Source organism: Mus caroli, unplaced genomic scaffold, assembly GCF_978045245.1.
Source record: "Mus caroli unplaced genomic scaffold, Mus_caroli_1 scaffold_17, whole genome shotgun sequence".
In the NCBI taxonomy this organism is placed as follows: Eukaryota; Metazoa; Chordata; class Mammalia; order Rodentia; family Muridae; genus Mus; species Mus caroli.
Genome location: NW_028227272.1, coordinates 31,702,086 through 31,721,546, shown reverse-complemented (window position 1 = coordinate 31,721,546; position 19,461 = coordinate 31,702,086). Strand labels below are relative to the sequence as shown.

The 19,461-nt window shown below is 43.4% G+C and overlaps 1 protein-coding gene and 1 long non-coding RNA gene across 3 annotated transcripts in view; one reads left to right on the top strand and one right to left on the bottom strand.

Annotated features, from left to right (window-relative positions):
- The window catches only part of Ccdc14 (coiled-coil domain containing 14), a 35,578-nt gene extending 28,085 nt beyond the window's left edge, over positions 1 to 7,493 (bottom strand). Inside the window, exons 1-5 of one of the 2 annotated variants that reach the window (XM_021184924.3) lie at positions 7,320 to 7,493; positions 2,149 to 2,201; positions 929 to 1,001; positions 640 to 709; positions 429 to 551 (exon numbers count right to left, since the gene is read on the bottom strand). In XM_021184924.3, coding sequence (XP_021040583.1) covers positions 429 to 551; positions 640 to 709; positions 929 to 1,001; positions 2,149 to 2,201; positions 7,320 to 7,493 — 493 coding nt within the window. The remainder of the gene's footprint in view (positions 1 to 428; positions 552 to 639; positions 710 to 928; positions 1,002 to 2,148; positions 2,202 to 7,319) is intronic. The other variant, XM_029470199.2, reaches the window with a different exon arrangement.
- Positions 7,494 to 12,955: 5,462 nt separating this feature from the next.
- LOC115029543 (uncharacterized) lies at positions 12,956 to 15,052 on the top strand. Its single transcript, XR_003835102.1, has 3 exons — positions 12,956 to 13,185; positions 14,285 to 14,478; positions 14,672 to 15,052. It is a non-coding gene; the product is annotated as an uncharacterized LOC115029543 (long non-coding RNA).
- Positions 15,053 to 19,461: the final 4,409 nt, after the last annotated feature.

Sequence of the window (19,461 nt, the reverse complement as noted above, 5' to 3'; positions counted from 1 at the left end):
ATGGCTCAGCAGTTAAGAGCATTGGCTGCTCTTCCAGAGGTCCTGAGTTCAATTCCCAGCAACCGCATGGTGGCTCACAACCATCTGTAATGGGATCTGATGCCCTCTTCTGGTGTGTCTGAAGACAGCTACAGTATACTCATATAAATAAATCTTTTTTAAAAATTATGATTCAAATTCCCAATACACATGTAAAAAGTTCAGCACAGTGGTCCATGTCTGTATTCCCAGAACTGGAGAAGCAGGGACAGACAGATCCCTAGCGTCCTGGCCAACCACTCTAGCAGAACTGGTGAGCTTCAGGTTCAGTAAAAAGACATCTCAACAAACAGTGAAAGACACCTGGCATTGACTTGATTCCTGAAATGTACACACACACACACACACACACACAATTAGCTTTTAGTAAATATAGGGAAAATACTTACATATTTCCTTTCGGACCACTGAAGGAATGTGTTTTTCAGGCCCTTTCTTTTTAGATCTGTTCTTTCTGCCTTCTAAAGGTTTAGAATTGCATCTGTTTTCCGAATATGCCATTTCTGAGCCTGCTAATAATAAAAGGAAAGGCCTGTAAACATGAAAACGAGCTACCTCACTGATAAAAGATGATCAGCAAAGAACTTTAAAAGAGAAAACCTGAATCTTCATTTTTCAAAATGTCCCGCAGCAAAGAAGCACAACCGTCAAGTCCCTGGACAGTGTCCGTCTGTAGGAAGAAAGCCGCTTAGAGAGAAAAGCCCACCATGCCTCCTCAAATACATCTCTTTCTACGCACTTTATCACTGTAGAAACCTGTCTTAAAGCGACGACAGCCTATTTACTTCCTGGTGCAAACCACACTTCCCTTTGCCACTGTCGTCCATTTCTTAGCTTTACCTGAGGTCCAATTAAAATAACATATTGTGTCCAGTCACTTTGACCTTACCTGACTTTCTGAATCAGAATGAACAGGACAGGCGGGATCTACATTAAAATGTGCTATTTTTCTTACGTGGGTCCTAGAAAACAAAGTTGATATCCTTCAAAATATTTGCAAGTATTTTTTTTCAAAATATGTAAACATCATTTCCTTCCCTGCAAAGACAGAAAAGAAAGCTCATCTCTCCACATGTGACGTGGCTAAGACACTGGAGAGTATGAAGAGCACCAAGCACTGACTGGCACTGGAGAGTATGAAGAGCACCAAGCACCAAGCACTGACTGGGTTGGAATGACCCAGGGAGTGATGGTATATTCTGAGAACATCTTACATTCTAAGGGACTGAACTTTTGCTGGTCCTCACAGCCGTAGAGAGTAATACACCTTAAGGTCACACACGACTAAAACTGTTCTCCCAGTTCTGCTATCCCAAACTGTTTGCTTAACCTGCCTCAAGAGAAGAAAGTAACGACCAAACCCACCTCTCTTAGATTGCCCAGGTAATCACATTTTATTACAGCCTCAGCTAATGCACAGCTGCAACCTCAAGTTATTCTGCCATGTCCCTGACCCAGAGTAATGCACGGGCATCATTTGCTAAAGATGGCAAACACAGACTTGAAAGCAGACTCCTAAAATCTATCTTGTAAAGGTTGAAAGCCACCATTATAGATATTTGCTGATAAGCAGTGTTTGCTGTCTAGGTCAGTTGGAGTGACATAATCCCTTGTAAAACTCTTAAAGATTCCTGTAAAGGGTCCCATTCCTTCCCCATGGATGCTTCTAGTGCTGCACAATAAAGACAACTCGAAGCCCTCTGTATTTACACACAGACACACACACACACATGTGGGGGGGGGGTAGACACACACAGATTTCACAGGGCAGCCTTCAGGCAGACAGATTCAGACTCATAAAACAGACCGAGAGGCCGGAAGGAAGACACAGGGAGCATGAGTAGAGAGTTAAGTCTGGACTCATTCTTGGTTAAACACAACTCCAAGAACATTTCTTTCCTTAATGTGACACTGATGTGTTACTGGTGACTTTGACTTAATCACTAATGATTTATAATCTGCATAGCACCCAACTACTTGTTGAGGCAGCCCCACTTATTTTCCTGAGGTAGGCAAAATATGGTCAAGCCCTAAGACCTTAAAATTTGCCTTAATCTTAATCTAAGTTCAGAGTTCCTGAATTTGGGAGCTTAGAAAAAAAGTACTCACCCTTTCTTTCCATTTGGTAACTTGGCTCCAGGCTGCCTTCCTGAAGATATCACCTGTGACATAAAATATTACACAAAATATGTAATTACTGTTCCAATGACTGGCATTCTGCATCCCTGCAACAGAACTCATGTGTTTTTTCATACATCCAAAGTAACACAGTAATGTTCATCCCTCCTTCTTCCTGCCCTGGCAACAACTTTCCACTTTCCAATTATCTGACTACAGAGATGTTGGGAAGACAGTTCAGTTCAGAGGGAGAATGCTTGTCCAGCATACACAAAGCAGGGAGACAGCTCAGCAGGTACACTGACTGCAGCTCAAGCACGAGGAAATGAGTTCAGACCCCCAGCCTCCTCATAAAAGCCAGGCCTGAGGGCCCGTCTATAACCCCAGCAATGGAGTGGAGGGTGAAGAGCCTCGTGCTGGGGATTACTGCAGCCAGTCTAGCCACAGCAGTGGAGAGCTCCAGGTTCAGTGAGAGAGCCTGTCTCAAACAATGAAGTGTAGGTGTCAGAGGAAGAGCAGTGATCCTGACCTCCACGCGCACACATGCGGAGGCCACAATCAACTCTCCACATAACTCTGGTCATCTTCTAACTTCTTAGACGGCTGGGCAGGACTAGGTGGCGCACGCCTTTAATCCCGGCATTTGGGAGGCAGAGGCAGGCGGACTTCTGAGTTCGAGGCCAGCCTGGTCTACGAAGTGAGTTCCAGGACAGCCAGGGCTACACAGAGAAACCCTGTCTCAAAAAACCAAAAAAAAAAAAAAAAAAGGGATGACTTTTATGTAGACAAGGTGTTCATCTTCACATGCACCCAGTGTTGTAGAAGCTACACAAGAGCATTGTCTTCAGGCAGGAAAACCGGGTATCTGCAGAAGCTGATAAGAGAGCCTTCCAGAGCAGGGCAATTGGAAAACTTTATATCATATGTGCTTTATATCTCAGTAACTGTATCTGATAAATATAATCTCCACTCAAAAGAAAATGTTAAGACATCCAAGCTCCTAATCCTCCCCTCAGCCCACTCCTAGGCGCCCTCAGTGTTGGCGGCCGCATTCAAGTCTTCACATGGTCACGGATCTCATAGCAAGAGTCCTATACAGTGATTACCAAATGTCCTGATGTTATTTACTCTTCTCTATTTGGATATGCACACACACAAACACTATGTATTTTTGCCCCAAATAATGTTATAGGAAATAAACCTTTACAAACAGGTTTACAAAGGATTTACAGTATCATACTAAAACAAAAAATGTCTTGCTTGACATATATAATCTCAAAGTAGATAGAGCAACATTTTTTTGTCTGACCATTTCAAAATAGGTAGAGATTACAATATTCCTAAATGTTTCTTAAGAACAAAATTCCCAAATACAGCTATAAAAATTAAAAACTTTAGCATTATGCTGTAATCTAGATAGACATGATTCACACTGCACTAATCTCAATTTTGTCCTTTATAGAAAAAGAACAAAGACCATGCCCAATCCAGAGTCACACTTAATTGTTGTGGTTCATGGTCCTCCTTTAATCTGGAATAGTTTCTTGGGCTGTCGTATTCCATAGCTTTGACATACTTGAAAAGTAAAGGCTAATTATTCTGCATAATGGTTCTCTGAATATTTAGATTGGCTGTTTCCTCATGATCTGACTCAGGTTAGGTATTTCTAGCAGGAATACAGCAAGAGATATGTCATTCTCAATACAAGTAGGCAAGTGATATTCATTTGTCCTGTTACTAGTGATATACAATGATATACTGGTGATATAAAATGGTATCTGCATGGATTTTCATCATTGAGATTACTATTTTTGCCAGGCAGTGGTGGTACACACCTTTAATCCCAGCCCTGGAAAGCCAGAGGCAGGCGGATCTCTGATTCACTGTCAGCCTGGTCTACAGTGCAAGTTCCAGGAATGCTACACAGAGAAACCCTGTCTCCAAAACAAACAAACATACTATTTTATCTTTCTAATCAAGTATTTTATAAGATACCTTGACATGACGGGGCCTAGCAAACACAGAAGTGGATGCTCACAGTCAGCTATTGGATGGATCACAGGGCCCCCAATGGAGGAGCTAGAGAAAGTACCCAAGGAGCTAAAGGGAACTGCAACCCCATAGGTGGAACATTATTATGAACTAACCAGTACCCCAGAGCTCTTGACTCTAGCTGCATTTGTATCAAAAGATGGCCTAGTTGGCCATCACTGGAAAGAGAGGCCCATTGGACTTGCCAACTTTATATGCCCCAGTACAGGGGAATGCCAGGGCCAAGGGGTGGGGGTGGGTGGGTGGGGGACTGGGGGGGTGTATTGGGGACTTTTTGGATAGCATTGGAAATGTAATTGAGGAAAATACCTAATAATAAAAGAAAAAAAAGATACCCTGACATTATGTGGCTATCCTCAAACTCTCTCTCAGTAGTCTGAACATCCATTGATGGTTCATATTTAAGTGAATGTTTTATCAAACTGTGACATATTTATGTAGCTACGCAGTTCCTTCTGCATTTATTAGCTGACTTTCAACTAATAGAACAGGACCTTTCTTTCTTCCTTATTGATTGATTAGTGTGAACACACTGATTCCTATTCTAGTCAAAAGACTATGACTCATTACTAATAGTGATGCTCATATGTAAACAAATATACAGGTGGATACACAATACAAAGTGGAACGAAAGAACAAACATTAGGGGATGCGGAAGGAGTGAGTGCAGGTGATGAACATGAGAGACGAAAGAGGACAGAAAGGTAATTGTTCTAATTGTAATGGAAAAGTACATTAATACACAATCAATAGTGATAGTACGAAATCCAGGGTGAAGCATCACAGCTTCAGAATGGCTATTCTAACTGGACAAAAGTTCACTGAGTTCTACAGACCCAGTTCTTTGTATCTGAGTGATTTTCATTTGTGATGTTTTCTATTAATGAGTTTTTTAATAATAAAGTTTATTAAAATTTTGCTTTAAAAAAATGAATGCTTGGGCTGGAGAGATGACTCAGCAGCTAAAGCACTGGCTGCTCTTCCAGAGAACCAGTTCAGCGTTCAGGGGGCACTGGCTGCTCTTCCAGAGGCCCTGAGTTTAATCCCAGCACCCACACAGAAGCTAGCTTACAGCTGTCCATAACCCCAGTTCCAGCAGATCTGGCACCCTTGCACAGAAATGCAGGCAGAACACCAATGCACATAAAAATAAATAAATCTTTTAAAAAAGAGTATGATGCTCAAATTGTTTCAGAGTCAATCAGGAAGGCAGCTCCTTCAAGTTGGATACTTTAACATTTTTAACCAAATTCCAAAGCTTTGTTAGATCTTATTTTTTTTTAATAGAGAATGTCACAAAAACATTTAACATCTCCTCTATCTTAACAAAATAAAGTATTACCTACAGGTACAATATCTCACTGACTCCTAGATTTCATACACTTAAAACTTATACCTACTGAGTAGCAACCCCATGCTCTCTATAGCCAAGGCTCTGCTTCTGAATTGGTCTACCTCAGACACATGTATGGGAAAGCAAGCAGCAGCTGTCCTCTAGGAACAGCTGAGTCCACTAAATCAGTCTCACAGGTCACACTGCTACTGCATATGGCAGACTTCCCTTAAGGCTGAGTAATATTCCATTAGATATATGTGACCGTAATTTCTTTACCCACTCACTCAGAGATATTTAGGTTGTTTCTATGTCTTAGCTGTTGCGATGAGTGCAGCAATGCAAGGAATCGCAAACAGCTCGTTAAAATCTTGATTTCAGCTCTTTTGAATAAATGCCAGTAATGGAGCTGGCTGGGTCACCTCAGCTCTACTTTAAATGGTTTGGGTTTTTTTGAGACTGGATCTCACTGTTATTCAAGTTGGCCTTGAGCTCATCATCCTCCTGCCTCAGGTTCCCAAGTACTAGGACTACAGTTGTGCACTGTCGTGCTCAGCTTATTTTCTGAGGAAGCTATTCTATTTATATTCCCACCAGGACTATACAAGAATACCAATTTCTCAACGGCATCACTAATACTTATTTTGTGATAGAAAACATTTTAACTTCCATTTCTTTGATGACTACAGCATATTTCCCTAGACATAGTGACAACATGCATCCATTCAAAAAAGGAAGTCTCAAGACAGGTTGGGGGGGGGGGATACAAAATATACATTAGCAAAAAAGACATTATAGGTATGTTGTTAAATGGTGGGAAACAAAGTAAACCCCAAATCTACTATATGCCAAGTGCTTTCTAAATCTCAAAGACAGAGATGAAATATCCTAGTAGTAGACTAGCACCAGGTCCAACATGAAGTGATTTGTGGAAGATTGCAAGATGCGTAAGGTGGCCTGAAGCACACCCAACTAGCGGAGATGTGATGGTGTTGGAAAAATATTCTAGAGACAGCTCTTGACATGAGGGCTAGAAGGAAAATGGAATTAACAGGCCCACCATAATTTGAAAAGACGTGGAAGCACGACAGGTCAGAACACCCAGGGCACAGCAGGGCTAAAACTAGTTTAGCTCTATTGGACCTGATTGGATGGGGCGGGGACTGCAAAGGATCCAAAATGGCTCTGTTCCAAGCCAAATGTGTATCTTGAAAATGGGTTTCCCTGTCGTACTTGGAGCAGTTACTAGAGAACATCAAGAGTCACGCGTTTGAGAACGATAGGGTTGGTACAGCCACTTACTGGGAGACTCCAACAACAGAAACAGAAAATCAGTTAATAGAAGCACTGAGAAGCTGAATCGGGGAGAGGATTAACTCAAGCTAAGAGGTTAGATCCTAAGAACTTCCCAGATAGAGATGTTATTAGGCAGTAGAACAAATTACCAAGGCAGAAATAGGAAGCTTTCGGTAACTGGCTTTGTAGAGTCACAATTGCTGGATAACTATGTAATATTGGAAACAACTGCAAAGCACAGAGCGGGATGGAGGTCACTGCACTGGTGATAAAGGCTGGGCTTCGAACCCGGGGTCTGACACCAAACTACGCTCTGGAAGACTGGCACGGCCGCCCTGAATAAAGCATTCATCTAGGGACGTCCTCACCACTTCGGGCGCGCCGCAGTTACTGTTTTTATTATTTTTTTTTTTAGCACCTTCCTAAATCCCCCTCGCCTCTCGCCACCCCACAGTGGACTCATCAGGTCCGCAGCCCTCACCTGGCCCGGTCGAGATCCGGACCTGACCATTTCTCTCAGCCTCAGAAGAGCCCAGGCGTAGGGAAACGAATACTTGAGAAAAAAAGAATTAACCGCCGAGAGGTCCGGACCTCCCTTGTCCCGCCCCCTGAGCTTCCGCTTCCGGGAAGGAGGCTGCGGATCGGCGCGGCTCATAGCCTCCTTGGCGCTAAAAGGTTTTCCTTTGGGTCGGGACCTGGAGCCCTGGGCGTGCGCAACAGACTCCGCGTGCTCTAGCTTGCCACGCCCAGGCGGAGAGTGGGAGAGGCCAACAGACGGCCCGGGGGGGCGGGGCTCGGGCGGGGCCTGATGTGGGCGGGGCCTGACAGGAGGGGCGGGGCGAGGAACTCCTTGGCTTTGCAGTACTCCTTTCAAACTGGTTGAAGTGGGAACCAGGGCCTGCCAGCCCATTGGGTAAAGGACTACCGCTGGATTTCAGAAGCTTTGTGTACTGTTTTAAGTGTATTTGTTCTTGAGAGTCAATAGAAATCTAACCTGAACAGTGTTCAATGGTTAGGATTTTGGGTTTATTAAGTGCATGGTTTGGGTGTCTACTTTTTCTATCGAAATAATTGCTGTTGATAAAGGATGGCAGTATTTTTTTTTTTTTACCACTGATAGCTGCACTAAATAGAGAATGGTGTTTGAGACACTATATTTGGGATTGTTTTAAATCAAGTTGGAGAGAAATTAACCCGGTTGACTCTTCCTTCTATGATAAGATGGCTACCTTTGTTTAAAAAAAAAAAAAAGGGTTGCGTTGATTTTAAAACCCTGGGACCTGTAGAGACTTAGTGGATAAGAGCAACTCTTGCCCTTGCAAAGAACCCAGGTTGGTTATCCACAGATAGTGGGTCACAACCATGTAACCCCAATTTCAGAAGATCTAGTGCTCTCTTCTGCCTCCTCCGGCACCAGTCATACAAGTGGTACTCACACATGCATACGACATTTTAAAGAAGGATGTATAAGTATACACGCACACACACACACACACTTGAGACACCTTTTCTTACCACATAATTTTGCCTGGCCTGAAACTTACAATGTAGACCATACTGGTCTGAAATTCACAAAGACCCTCCTGTTTTTGCATACCTAATGCTGGTGCTAATGGTGTCTGCTATCACACCCTACTTAAATAAACATTTTTTAAAAAATGAATTTAAATGGGGCTGGAGAGATGGCTCAGTGGTTAAGAGCACTGACTGTTCTTCCAGACGTTCTGAGTTCAATTCCCTGCAATCACATGATGGCTCACAAGCATCTGTAATGGGATCCAATCCCCTCTTCTGGTGTGTCTGAACAGCTACAGTGTACTCACATATATAAAATAAATAAATAATTCTTTTTAAAAAATGAGTTAAAATATAGCTGAATAGGTGGCTCATAAGTTAAGAGCACTAGATACAACTGCAGAGGATCTGAGTTCAATTCCTAGCATCAGCTCACAGCTGTCTACAACTTCATTTCCAGGGAATCCAGTGCGCTTTTCTGGCCTCCGGTCACCAGCATGTAGTACACGGATATTCACACAAGGAAAACATCTATACATGTAAGAAAAATTAAAAAATAAATAAAATAAAAATATATACATTATATAAATAAAATTATATTTTATGCACATATATATACACATATACATATTCCACAAGTAAAATCTTCCTATCTGTATAGTAAACACTCCAAGCGGAGGGATTTTAATATTAGTTGTGTTGGCCACAAGGCAGCATGTTCCCCAGGATACTTATGAATGCCACCTAAAACAAATCTTAAATCTTACTTAAAACGATGAGGTGAAGGTTTTGCAATTTATTTTTAGTAGCTCTGTCTTAGTCAGGGTTTCTATTCCTACACAAACATCATGACCAAGAAGCAGTTGGGGAGGAAAGGGTTTATTCAGCTTACACTTCCATACTGCTGTTCATCACCAAGGAAGTCAGGACTGGAACTCAAGCAGGTCAGGAAGCAGGAGCTGATGCGGAGGCCATGGAGGGATGTTCCTTACTGGCTGGCTTCCCCTGGCTTGCTCAGCCTGCTCTCTTATAGAACCCAAGACTGCCAGCCCAGATATGGTCCCACCCACAAGGGGCCTTTCCCCCTTGATCACTAATTGAGAAAATACCCCACAGCTTGATCTCACGGAGGTACTTCCCCAACTGAAGCTCCTTTCTCTGCGATAACCCCAGCCTGTGTCAAGTTGACACAAAACTAGCCAGTACGAGCTCTATTGGGGTTCTCCAGTGTGACCTTTGTAGGTGGCAACCTTATGCCTCAATTTCAAATTTCAAAAAGTTGACCATACTTAAATGACCTTAAAACTCTCCTTTCTTTCCCCATCCTTCTGGTAAGCATTCACCTGAAATCAAGGATGTTTCCCTTTCTCTTTCTTTATAATTGTGTGTGTGTGTGTGTGTGTGTGTGTCCCTGTATGGGTTTGTGCACATGAGCTCAAGGCCTTCAGAGGCCAGAAGAGAGCATTGGATCCTGGTGGGGGCACGGAGCTTCTTGTAATCACTAGGACTGGGAATATTCAGCATGCAGAGGTGTCTCCCCAATGAAGGAGATAAAAAAAACATTTCTTTCATCCAGAAAGCGGGAGTGGGTTTTGTTAACAGCCTGGTAAACTCTTTGCTGTCTATGGAGGAGCTCTCACCCAGTCCCCAGCATGACTGTCCCAGACTCTCCTCCCTAGGCCATTACCCATCCTTAGGGGAGGTCACATGTACTCTATAGCCTTGTTGACCTCTATGCTGTGGGTCAGAGGCCACACTAGATTCTAGGTCTTTTAGCTAAGGAACCCACCCTCACGGTCACATGTACTCTGTAAAGGAGTTTCTATGTAGTCACACCTTAAGCTTTATTGAGTACCTGGAGTTGGACTGATTGGACTAATTGTTGCCTGGAAACCTTTTCCCACATCATACTGTGTTTTAAATATGCTGACAATGAGCTACCTGGTATTAGAGTCCCCTAAGTCTGATGCAGATTGACTAAGTCAGTCTGCACTGGGTTCTCACTCTTACCTCTTCGCTTCCCCACGTGATCCCTCAGGGACCCTCTGAGGACCTCCTGGAGCTAGAGCTACAGGTAGCTGTGTATCTCCTGAGGTCCGTGTTAGAGACTGAACTCAGGTCTTCTGACAGAACCGGAAATGCTCTTAGTCACAGTGACATCTCTCTCCTTCCCCAGAGATGGTTTTTAAATGTGATTTTCTTAAACATTTCTTCCTTAATTAGTACATACTTATATTTTGAATATATATAAAAAGAGAAAAAAAAAGAGAGAAAAGAAAAGTTACCTATAACCCATATGACTCTTTGGTGTGTTTCCTTCCAGATTTTTTCTCTCTGTAAATATTCATCTATAAATATACTTTGGTATGTATTACCATTTTCTCTTAGTAGCACATTAGCATTTCCCTATTAATACACAATTATAAAATGGTTGTGCAGTGTTCCACTAGTCTTTCCTTTTGCTTTTTCTATTTTTGGTTTGTTACTTGACATTATAAATAAAGCAGTAGGGAGAGGCGTGAAAGTGAATTTGCAGAGGGAAGAAGAATATTTTTCTCTCAGTTTTCATGCTTTGATTTTAATTTTTTATCGTTTAAGAACGTAATAGATGCATACAATATATGCTGATCATATCTATCTGTCAATTCCCCTTCCAAATCTCCCAGGACTCTCGATACATCCCAACTTCATGTCCTGTATTGACAGATAATAGATATCTAGATATTCCACCAAGTGCTATTAGCGCTGTCTCCATGCACATTGATGTAGGTCCATCATTGGAGCACAGGCAACCTCCCAGTGGCCACACCCTCAAAGGAGAAAGACTCTCTGTCTCTCAGCAACCATTGCTTCTCAGCTAGCAGCAGGGCCTCCTTGAGCCCATCCTTTATCCACAGTGGGATTTTGACTGGTTTGGTCCTAACCACCACCAATCAAGAGGAAAGCAGAAGTTAAATTTATGATTTGGCTCCCAGCACCAGCCAATTAGGCTAAAGGCCACAGTATCTGCCCCCCAATTAGATTCTTGCTAGGCTAGAAACTCTCACCCTTCACTTGATATTTTCTTTAAAACCTTTCCCCAATATGTGTTTGGTGCTTTTCTCCACCCAAACCAGTCCTGTTAGTCAAGTCCCAAGCTCAACCTTGTGAATAGAGACCCTCTTGTGATTGTATCCGATCGGCTCCTGTCTGGTCCTTCAGGGTTCATGAATGTTTCACTGGCAGGTCAAAACAGAGGGGTATTCTAAGCATACAGATCGCATAATATTGAGTGAAAAAGACTAGACTGTGGCTGAATGTAGACACGAAGAAGGAAGACTTAAGGGTCAGACTGTGAAGTCCTTATACGTTAAGGATTCAAGTTACTATTCCAAAGGCAAAGATGACAGGTAAAGGTTTCTGCAGGGTGCTTCAAACTGAATGAAGTTCACTAAGATGACAGGGACAGTGTGATACAGGAGTCTCCAGTCTGCGGCACTTCCGAATCCTGTCAGTTGCTTGGTTTTTGCTTGTATTTTTGTCTGTTTATTTCTTTTCTTTTTCTTTTCTTTTTTTTTTTTTTTTTTTTTTTTTGGTGGTGGTGAGGGTGGAGGGAAGGTTTGAAAGTTACAACCCCAAAGACCCAAATCCTGAAGGTTGAAATTCTGAAATCCTCAACTGTAATTCTAATTAGGGGACAGGGAAAGGCTGTTTAAGAGAGGTGTGCCGATTTGGGGAAATGGATAAGTGAGTTTGGAATTGTACATGGAATAATTGTATCCTTTCTGGTGCAATAAATACCTAGACACTTGCGGAGCATCGCTTGGGAGTATCAGTGAGAGAGTTCCCAGAGGTGCTCAGTGCCGGCTGCTAAGTAGAGAGGGCAGGAAAAGCGCATGCGCAATGTTGGCGGGCATCTTCCAGTGCTGGAGCAGTCAGGATCAGTTTTCCAATCATCTACATCTGCTTTCCTGCTACTGTAGATGAACTAAGTAGTCAAAGAGACTCCGTGTCCTTCAAAGCTTAAACCATTTCATACCTCAATCTCTATGGTGTACACAGCATTTGGGGGCAGGGAGGCAAAGATGGATGTGAGTCCTATCCCCAACCCCCAGTTTCTGTCCTTCTTGTCTCAGGGACCAACCGGTACGCATATCACTCAATGTCGTTCTCCAGCTTCGGGTCTTCTTTAGTCAACAAGAATAGCTAGCTGAAGGCAGAAGTGAGGTTAAGGTGTATTGATCCGTCCTAGTTCCTGGGCTCCAGTTCTCGTAATCTCTAATAAAATATTATTTGGGGCATAAGGGTGATAATGGTTTGCTAGTTCCTGTGTTCTTCAACATTCCTTTATGGCTCCCTTTGTCCATGGCTCTGTAAAGCTTCTACTATTTAAAAACTGGTTTATCTTCTGTTCCTATCCAGAAAAAACTGACCAAAGTCTATGTTCAGTATGAGGGCATTGGGAAGGATGGGGAAGAGAGGTCTAACAGGGAAGGATGAAAAGGATACATTTGAAAGAACATAGGAGGTAAAATGGTCCCAACTTGACCATAGGTTGGGGAAAGCAAGGGGTGGATATTTTCATTGCTCCTGTTTTGTGCGTTTTCTTCAGGGACAATTGACAACAGGGAAGCTATCGGGATCATTGTTGCTGCCCCCCACCCCCACCCCAGATATTTTGTTGTGGAAGAATGACAAACAGGATGCCTCTGGGGCATGTTGAATTATGCAGAGCTTTGGGATGATTCCACAGTGGACTGGGCCAGTGACTGGTAGTTGTGTGAATCTGGAACTTGGCAAAGATGTGGGCTGAGACGTCTCCTTCAACTGAAAGCTTCCCAGTTTGCTCTCAGGTTAGCTCAAGAAAAGCTTGCCTTCCACCTCTCTCCTGCTCCTGAATGCAAGGCTGTGTGCCCCCCCCCCAAGCTAATATGGAACAGCACCAATTCTCATTGTCATAATCCTATGGTTTTGGTTGTAAGCCTAGCCTTTAGCAGCTGAGCCATCTCTCTAGCCCCACAGTAATAATCTCATGGCTAGCTCTATGTCAGCACCCTCAAGTAGAATTTCCTATCTGTGAATGCAAAGGCTTTGCCTTATCCGGTGAAAATCTCGCTTGTCTAGTGAAATGCCTTGCATGTGGTAGGAATTTAAAAATCATTCAAGTAAGTAAGTTCGTAAATTATTTTGGGGGGTGCCTATGGTAATCTGGGGCTGCCAGCTGCTTGAATGCCCAAGATTCAGGGCCACCCAGAGCCAGTCCTAGGAGCCTGACATGGAAGTTTTAGTTCCTCTACTAATTTGAGTGTATGGTTCTACCTTTTCTATTCAGTCTTTTGTTTGTTTGTTTGTTTGTTTGTTTGTTTGTTTTTTGAGACAGGGTTTCTCTGTGTAGCCCTGGCCGTCCTGGAACTCACTTTGTAGACCAGACTGGCCTCGAACTCAGAAATCCACCTGCCTCTGCCTCCCAAGTGCTGGGATTGAAGGTGTGCGCCACCACTGCCCAGAACTATTCAGGCTTTTTATAACTCAGCTGATTGGACCAATGACTTTCCAAATTATTCATCTCTGAAGGGCATACACTTCTGTTCATGTCTGACCATATTCCAAGAGAAAACTAAAGTTACATGTATATGAAGGTCTGAATTTAAAACACAGGTTTAAAGCCGGATAGAAGAATCAAAAGCAAGAGGCTGTGCATAATGTCACTAGCTGGGAGCATGGTGAGCTCATGTGGGCTTGGAAAGACTTGAGAATTATTCTGTTGCCTTTCCCCAAGGCATCTGGTGCTTTCTGGAACCATTTCCAACCCAAAGGTTTTTTGTTTTTGTTTTTGTTTTTGTTTTTGTTTTTTTGACCTTTACAACTTTAAGACTCACTAAAAGCTTTGTAAGGTTTTCCCTCAGGGGAAAAAAATGCTCATGTGTACATTTCTGCAACATATTTGCACAGAATATCATCAGAGGCGCATCCACTCCAAGAATTTCGGGTTAAGATTCTTCTAACCTAATTCAAAACCAGCTGTGCAGACCCAAGAGTCCAGCTTCTGTTGCTTAACAAGGCGATTCTGGAAGTTATCAGCTACTGAGGGATGGTAGATGGTAGAGGGAGAGTCCCACAATTGGACAGCATCGAGGAGATAGATGGTAGGTCATGAAACACAGTAAAACAGAATAAAGCCATGGCTTTGCATTTTCTGCCAAAGCTCTAAATGTATCTGCAGCCTTCACTGTAATCAAAATAGCTTAATTTAGAGGGAAAAAGGGAACCCACTTCTTTTTTCTTTATAAAATCCTGAGTTTATTGCTTCCTGAATTTTTTAATTTTTTTATTTTTAAGGGAGAAGCACACACCATCTGCTCTGAGGATCTTCCGTTGACAGCCTGGCCAGGGTCATGCTAGGATTCAGAAATTGCTGAGTGTGAAAGGGGCCTGAGGGATGGGTCTGACGAGGGCATTGGCAGCAAGGATCAAGAGTTTCCACGGAATAATCTCAACACAAGCAGTTCGGGCGAGGGTGGTGGGGTCCTGTGTGAATTTTCGTACAGCTCCTTGTCAGTCACACCTTGCCCTGCAGGCAGCCTCTGAGGACTTGCGTCAGACCCATGGAGAAGCAGTTACCAGTGATCAAGTATTAAAACTTCATTAAAGTCTCTGTAAAAAGCCTAGTGGCTTCTTGTGTGTACCTGTGGCTTCCTGCCTTAGAGCTGTTTTCTGTCACAAAAGGAACACGCCTGAATAAAAGACCATGGATAAAAGTTAAACTTTTAGACCAGTGGTTCTATGGCCCCATTGGGGGAGGGTCACATATCAGATATCTGCCTATCACATTATGATTCACAACAGTAAACTAAAGTTATGAAGTACCAATGACAATACCTTTACAATCAGGGGTCACCACAGCACAAGGAACCGCATTAAAGGGTCGTGGCATTGGGATGACTGAGAACCACTGTTTAAGACAATAACAGACGTTTGCTGAGGAAGCTGCCTTTATGAACAGCAGGCAAAGAGCATCTTCACTCTCCAGACGAGCATATCGACACGTGTTCCTCATTGTCTCCTAGAAGTCCCCAGCAGAACCAGGATCCAAGGCTAATGGGCTAGATAACACCCTTTCTTTCCACAGCGGTCTTACTCTCTCATCTCCTCATTCTCCCTAGGATCGTCTCCCTTATACACTACTCTGCCCTAAAGTAAACCCAGGGGAATTTTGGAATCCTTTCTGGGGATAGGGTGTCCTATAGGTCACCTGTCACTGAGCATATGAGAAAGACAGCACAGTTTAAAAGTCACATGGACCTAGATTCAAATCTGTTTTCCATGACCTTGGGGGGAAAAAAAAAACCTCTTTGTTCTAAGACAGTTTCTTCATCTATAACACTGGATACTGCACAGAGTTTGTACAGTTCGATTCAAAGAAAAAAAATGAAATTGTATTTAAAAGTGTTTCCTATAGGCTTATGTATGTGGTAAATGCTGAATAATTATGTTATTATTATTATTGTATTCAAATATCATTGTGACCCAATACTTGAGATAAGCAAGTTGGAGAATGAAAGGTGAATCTTGGTCCCCAGTATCTGTTCACAGGCCCCAGTTGGTGGTCCTGTTTGGGGAAATTTGGGGAAATGGGATGGGGTGCAACTTTGCTAGAAGGACATCAGTGGGGACCCACTTCCTTAAGTTGCTTTTGGGCACGGTGTTTTATTATAGCAACAGGAAAGTGACTAATACATATGGCCTAGCACTGGAGGCCAGAGCTGTATTGCCCCTTGGGGTGAATGCTAATGGTGACTGAATCAGATTTGTTGGAGGACATGATTCTGGTGAGTATTGTTGGTTTAGCAAAATAAATAAAGGCTAGGAGGGAAATGGTAGATACCAAATGTTATCTGAGAAAGTGAACAGCTAGCGTTAGGGAGACAGCTCAGTGGGTAAGCCATCTTCTGCCTCGCAAGGGTGAAGGCCTGAATATGAATACCTAGAATCCACAGAAAGCTAGATGGGGCCGCATACATTTGTAATCCCAGGGTTTCTACAGAGAGTCAGGGGCAGGACATGACAGGAAACTCTCGTGGGTCAGGTAGCCTGGCAGCAAACAAGAGACTCCCCATTTCTTTTTTTTTTTTTTTTTTTTGGTTTTTCGAGACAGGGTTTCTCTGTGTAGTCCTGGCTGTCCTGGAACTCACTCTGTAGACCAGGCTGGCCTCGAACTCAGAAATCCGCCTGCCTCTGCCTCCCAAGTGCTGGGATTAAAGGCGTGTGCCACCACGCCCAGCTCGAGACTCCCCATTTCAAACAGAGGGAGGGGCCAGGAGTTAAGACAGATTCCCTGACAGGCCAAAAAGGACAGGAGCCATGACTAATATGATTCTTTCTCACCCTGGGAGCTGAGACAAAAGCCTGGCATCTTAAAAGAAAGGCCTTGTGGGCATCTTCTTCTGCCAATAGACCCCTGCTGATAGACTGACTCAAGTTCAAGGTGGGATCAGGATACGTCTACATAACAGTTGTGGGCCAATAAGCCATCCTTGCTTTCTCTCAGCTGACCAACTCTCAGTTAGCAGAGAAAGACCCTTCAAAGACTTCAAAACCCAAAACAAGCAAAAGCAAAACAAAACAACAACAACCCGAAAACCAAACTCTAGCCTTAAGGGAGAAGCTAGGTTTCAGTTTCCCCAGTTTGCCCTCTGATTAGCAGTCTTTCCGATAGCTTGCTAAGTGTGTTTCCTCAACTTTGGAGAAGCCACTCAGCTGCTGATTTTGTTACTGTTAGCAAGTGTTGGAGATTTCTTTGTTGCACTTGAAACTTTCCTGTTTATTTAACTGGCAGAGAAAGCAAACCTCATAAAAAACCCTAGACTGTAACAAAACCAGGTGAAAGGCAAGACGGACACCCCAGGTTGTCCCCTATCACACACCACACACACACACACACACACACCTATCATCACACACACACACACACACACACACACACACCTATCATCACACACACACACGCCCCACATACACATTTTAAATTTTAACTTTTTAAATTATTCACTTTATGTCTAGCTCCCTGCTCCCCTCCCGGTCACCCCTCCCACAATCCTTTCCTTCTCCCCTCTCCCTTTCTCCTCTGAGAGGGTGGGGGCACCTGGGGTATTTCCCCCACCCTGGCACTTCAAGTCTCTGTGAGGCTAGGCACTTCCTCTCCCACTGAGGCCAGACAAGGCAGCCCAGGTAGAACATATCCCACATACAGGCAACAGCTTTTGGGATAGCCCCCACCTCCAGTTGTTCAGGACCCACATAAAGACCAAGCTGCACATCTGCTACGTATGTGTAGGGAGGCCTAGGGCCAGCCCATGTATATGTATGCTGTTTGGTTTGTGGTTCAGACTCTGAGAGCCTTAAGAGTCCAGGTTAGTTGACTCTGTTGGTCTTCCTATAGAGTTCCTATCCCCTTAAGGGCTGTAATCCTTCTTCCTACTCTTCCATAAGAGTGCCCAGGCAGCTGGGCGTGGTGGTGCACGCCTTTAATCCCAGCACTCGGGAGGCAGAGGCAGGCAGATTTCTGAGTTCGAGGCCAGCCTGGTCTACAAAGTGAGTTCCAGGACAGCCAGGGATACACAGAGAAACCCTGTCTCAAAAAACCAGAAAAAAAAAAAAAAAAAAAAGAGTGCCCAGGCTCCATCCACTGTTTGGCTGTGCACACTTTTTTTTTTTTTTTTTTTTAAAGAGCAACAATGCAACAATGATGTTCAATCACTTTGTCTCAACTGATGCCAACAGCGCCATCAGTAACTTCTTGTCTGTATACTAATCCACACACTTTAATTTCAGTCTAGGATCATGCTCAAGGCTACCAAAACTCAGTTTCTGTTTTCAGTCAGTTTCCCCAAGTGTAAAAAGGCCCTTTTCTCTTTATGAACGTAACTGTTACTTTGACTTTTGGTCTGGAAGGCAAGCAGGCTTAGTAGTTGTGTGGCCACTGTCTTCCCACCCCCTGCAAGTACACGGGTGAGCATTTCTGCTCTGGGAGAAAGGAAGGACCCGTAATGACTTTGCACCAATCTTCCTTTACCTTAAACGCTACCAGATACATTTCTCCCTAGTTTATGTAGAGATATATATGGATACAAACTAACGTGGCTCACTTGATCTTGAGAACAATAATCAGGAGGCTAAGGAAATAAGTCAGGATGAAGCGCATGTGAATCTGTGAGCATGTGAATCTGAGCTCAGATCCTCAGGACGCAGGACTAGCACAGTTTGTACTCTGGTTTATTCAAGCAAGCAAACGAGCGAGCGAGTGAGCAAGCGAGCAAGCAAAGGACACCAAATTGGGATGGGTGGGCAGACTGGAGGTGAATCTGAAAGGAACAGGGGGAGGATGGATATTCTCTAATTGATAAAAATATTCTCTTTTAAAAGGCCAGCCACCAATATAGGATTGGGGTTATGGGATAGGGGATGGAGTGGGCAAAAAGGGTGTTGGGGCTGTGCAGAAATAGGCAGTTGTTTGGAGATCCCAGCACTCAGAAGGCAGGAGGTTCTGTGTAAGTTCAAGCTAGTGCCATCTACATAGTGTTCCTGGTGGGTCAGTAAGACAAAGGGAGACCCTGCTTTAAAACAGAAAAGGGAAAAGAACAGACACAAAGCAAATAAAGAGCTGGAGAGAGAATGAGGAAGATTCAATTGGGACATCCTCTGGCCTACACAATGCACGCACGTGTACACACACACACACACAGACACACATGCACACACGTTCACATACTCTAATAATTGCAGCCTATTCATTTTCTATTTCCTTCGATGAAGAAACTCCCTTAAGAGTTTGTCAGAAGCCGGGCGTGGTGGTGCACGCCTTTAATCCCAGCACTCGGGAGGCAAAGGCAGGCGGATTTCTGAGTTCGAGGCCAGCCTGGTCTACAAAGTGAGCTCCAGGACAGCCAGGGCTACACAGAGAAACCCTGTCTCGAAAAACCAAAAAAAAAGAGTTTGTCAGGAGGTCTTGCTCTCTATAGGGAGAGGATGTTCATTGAAGGAATATATCACATGCATAATGTTTCACAAGAATCTATTGAAATGGCTCTTTTTTTTTAAAGATTTATTTATTTTTATTATATATAAGTACA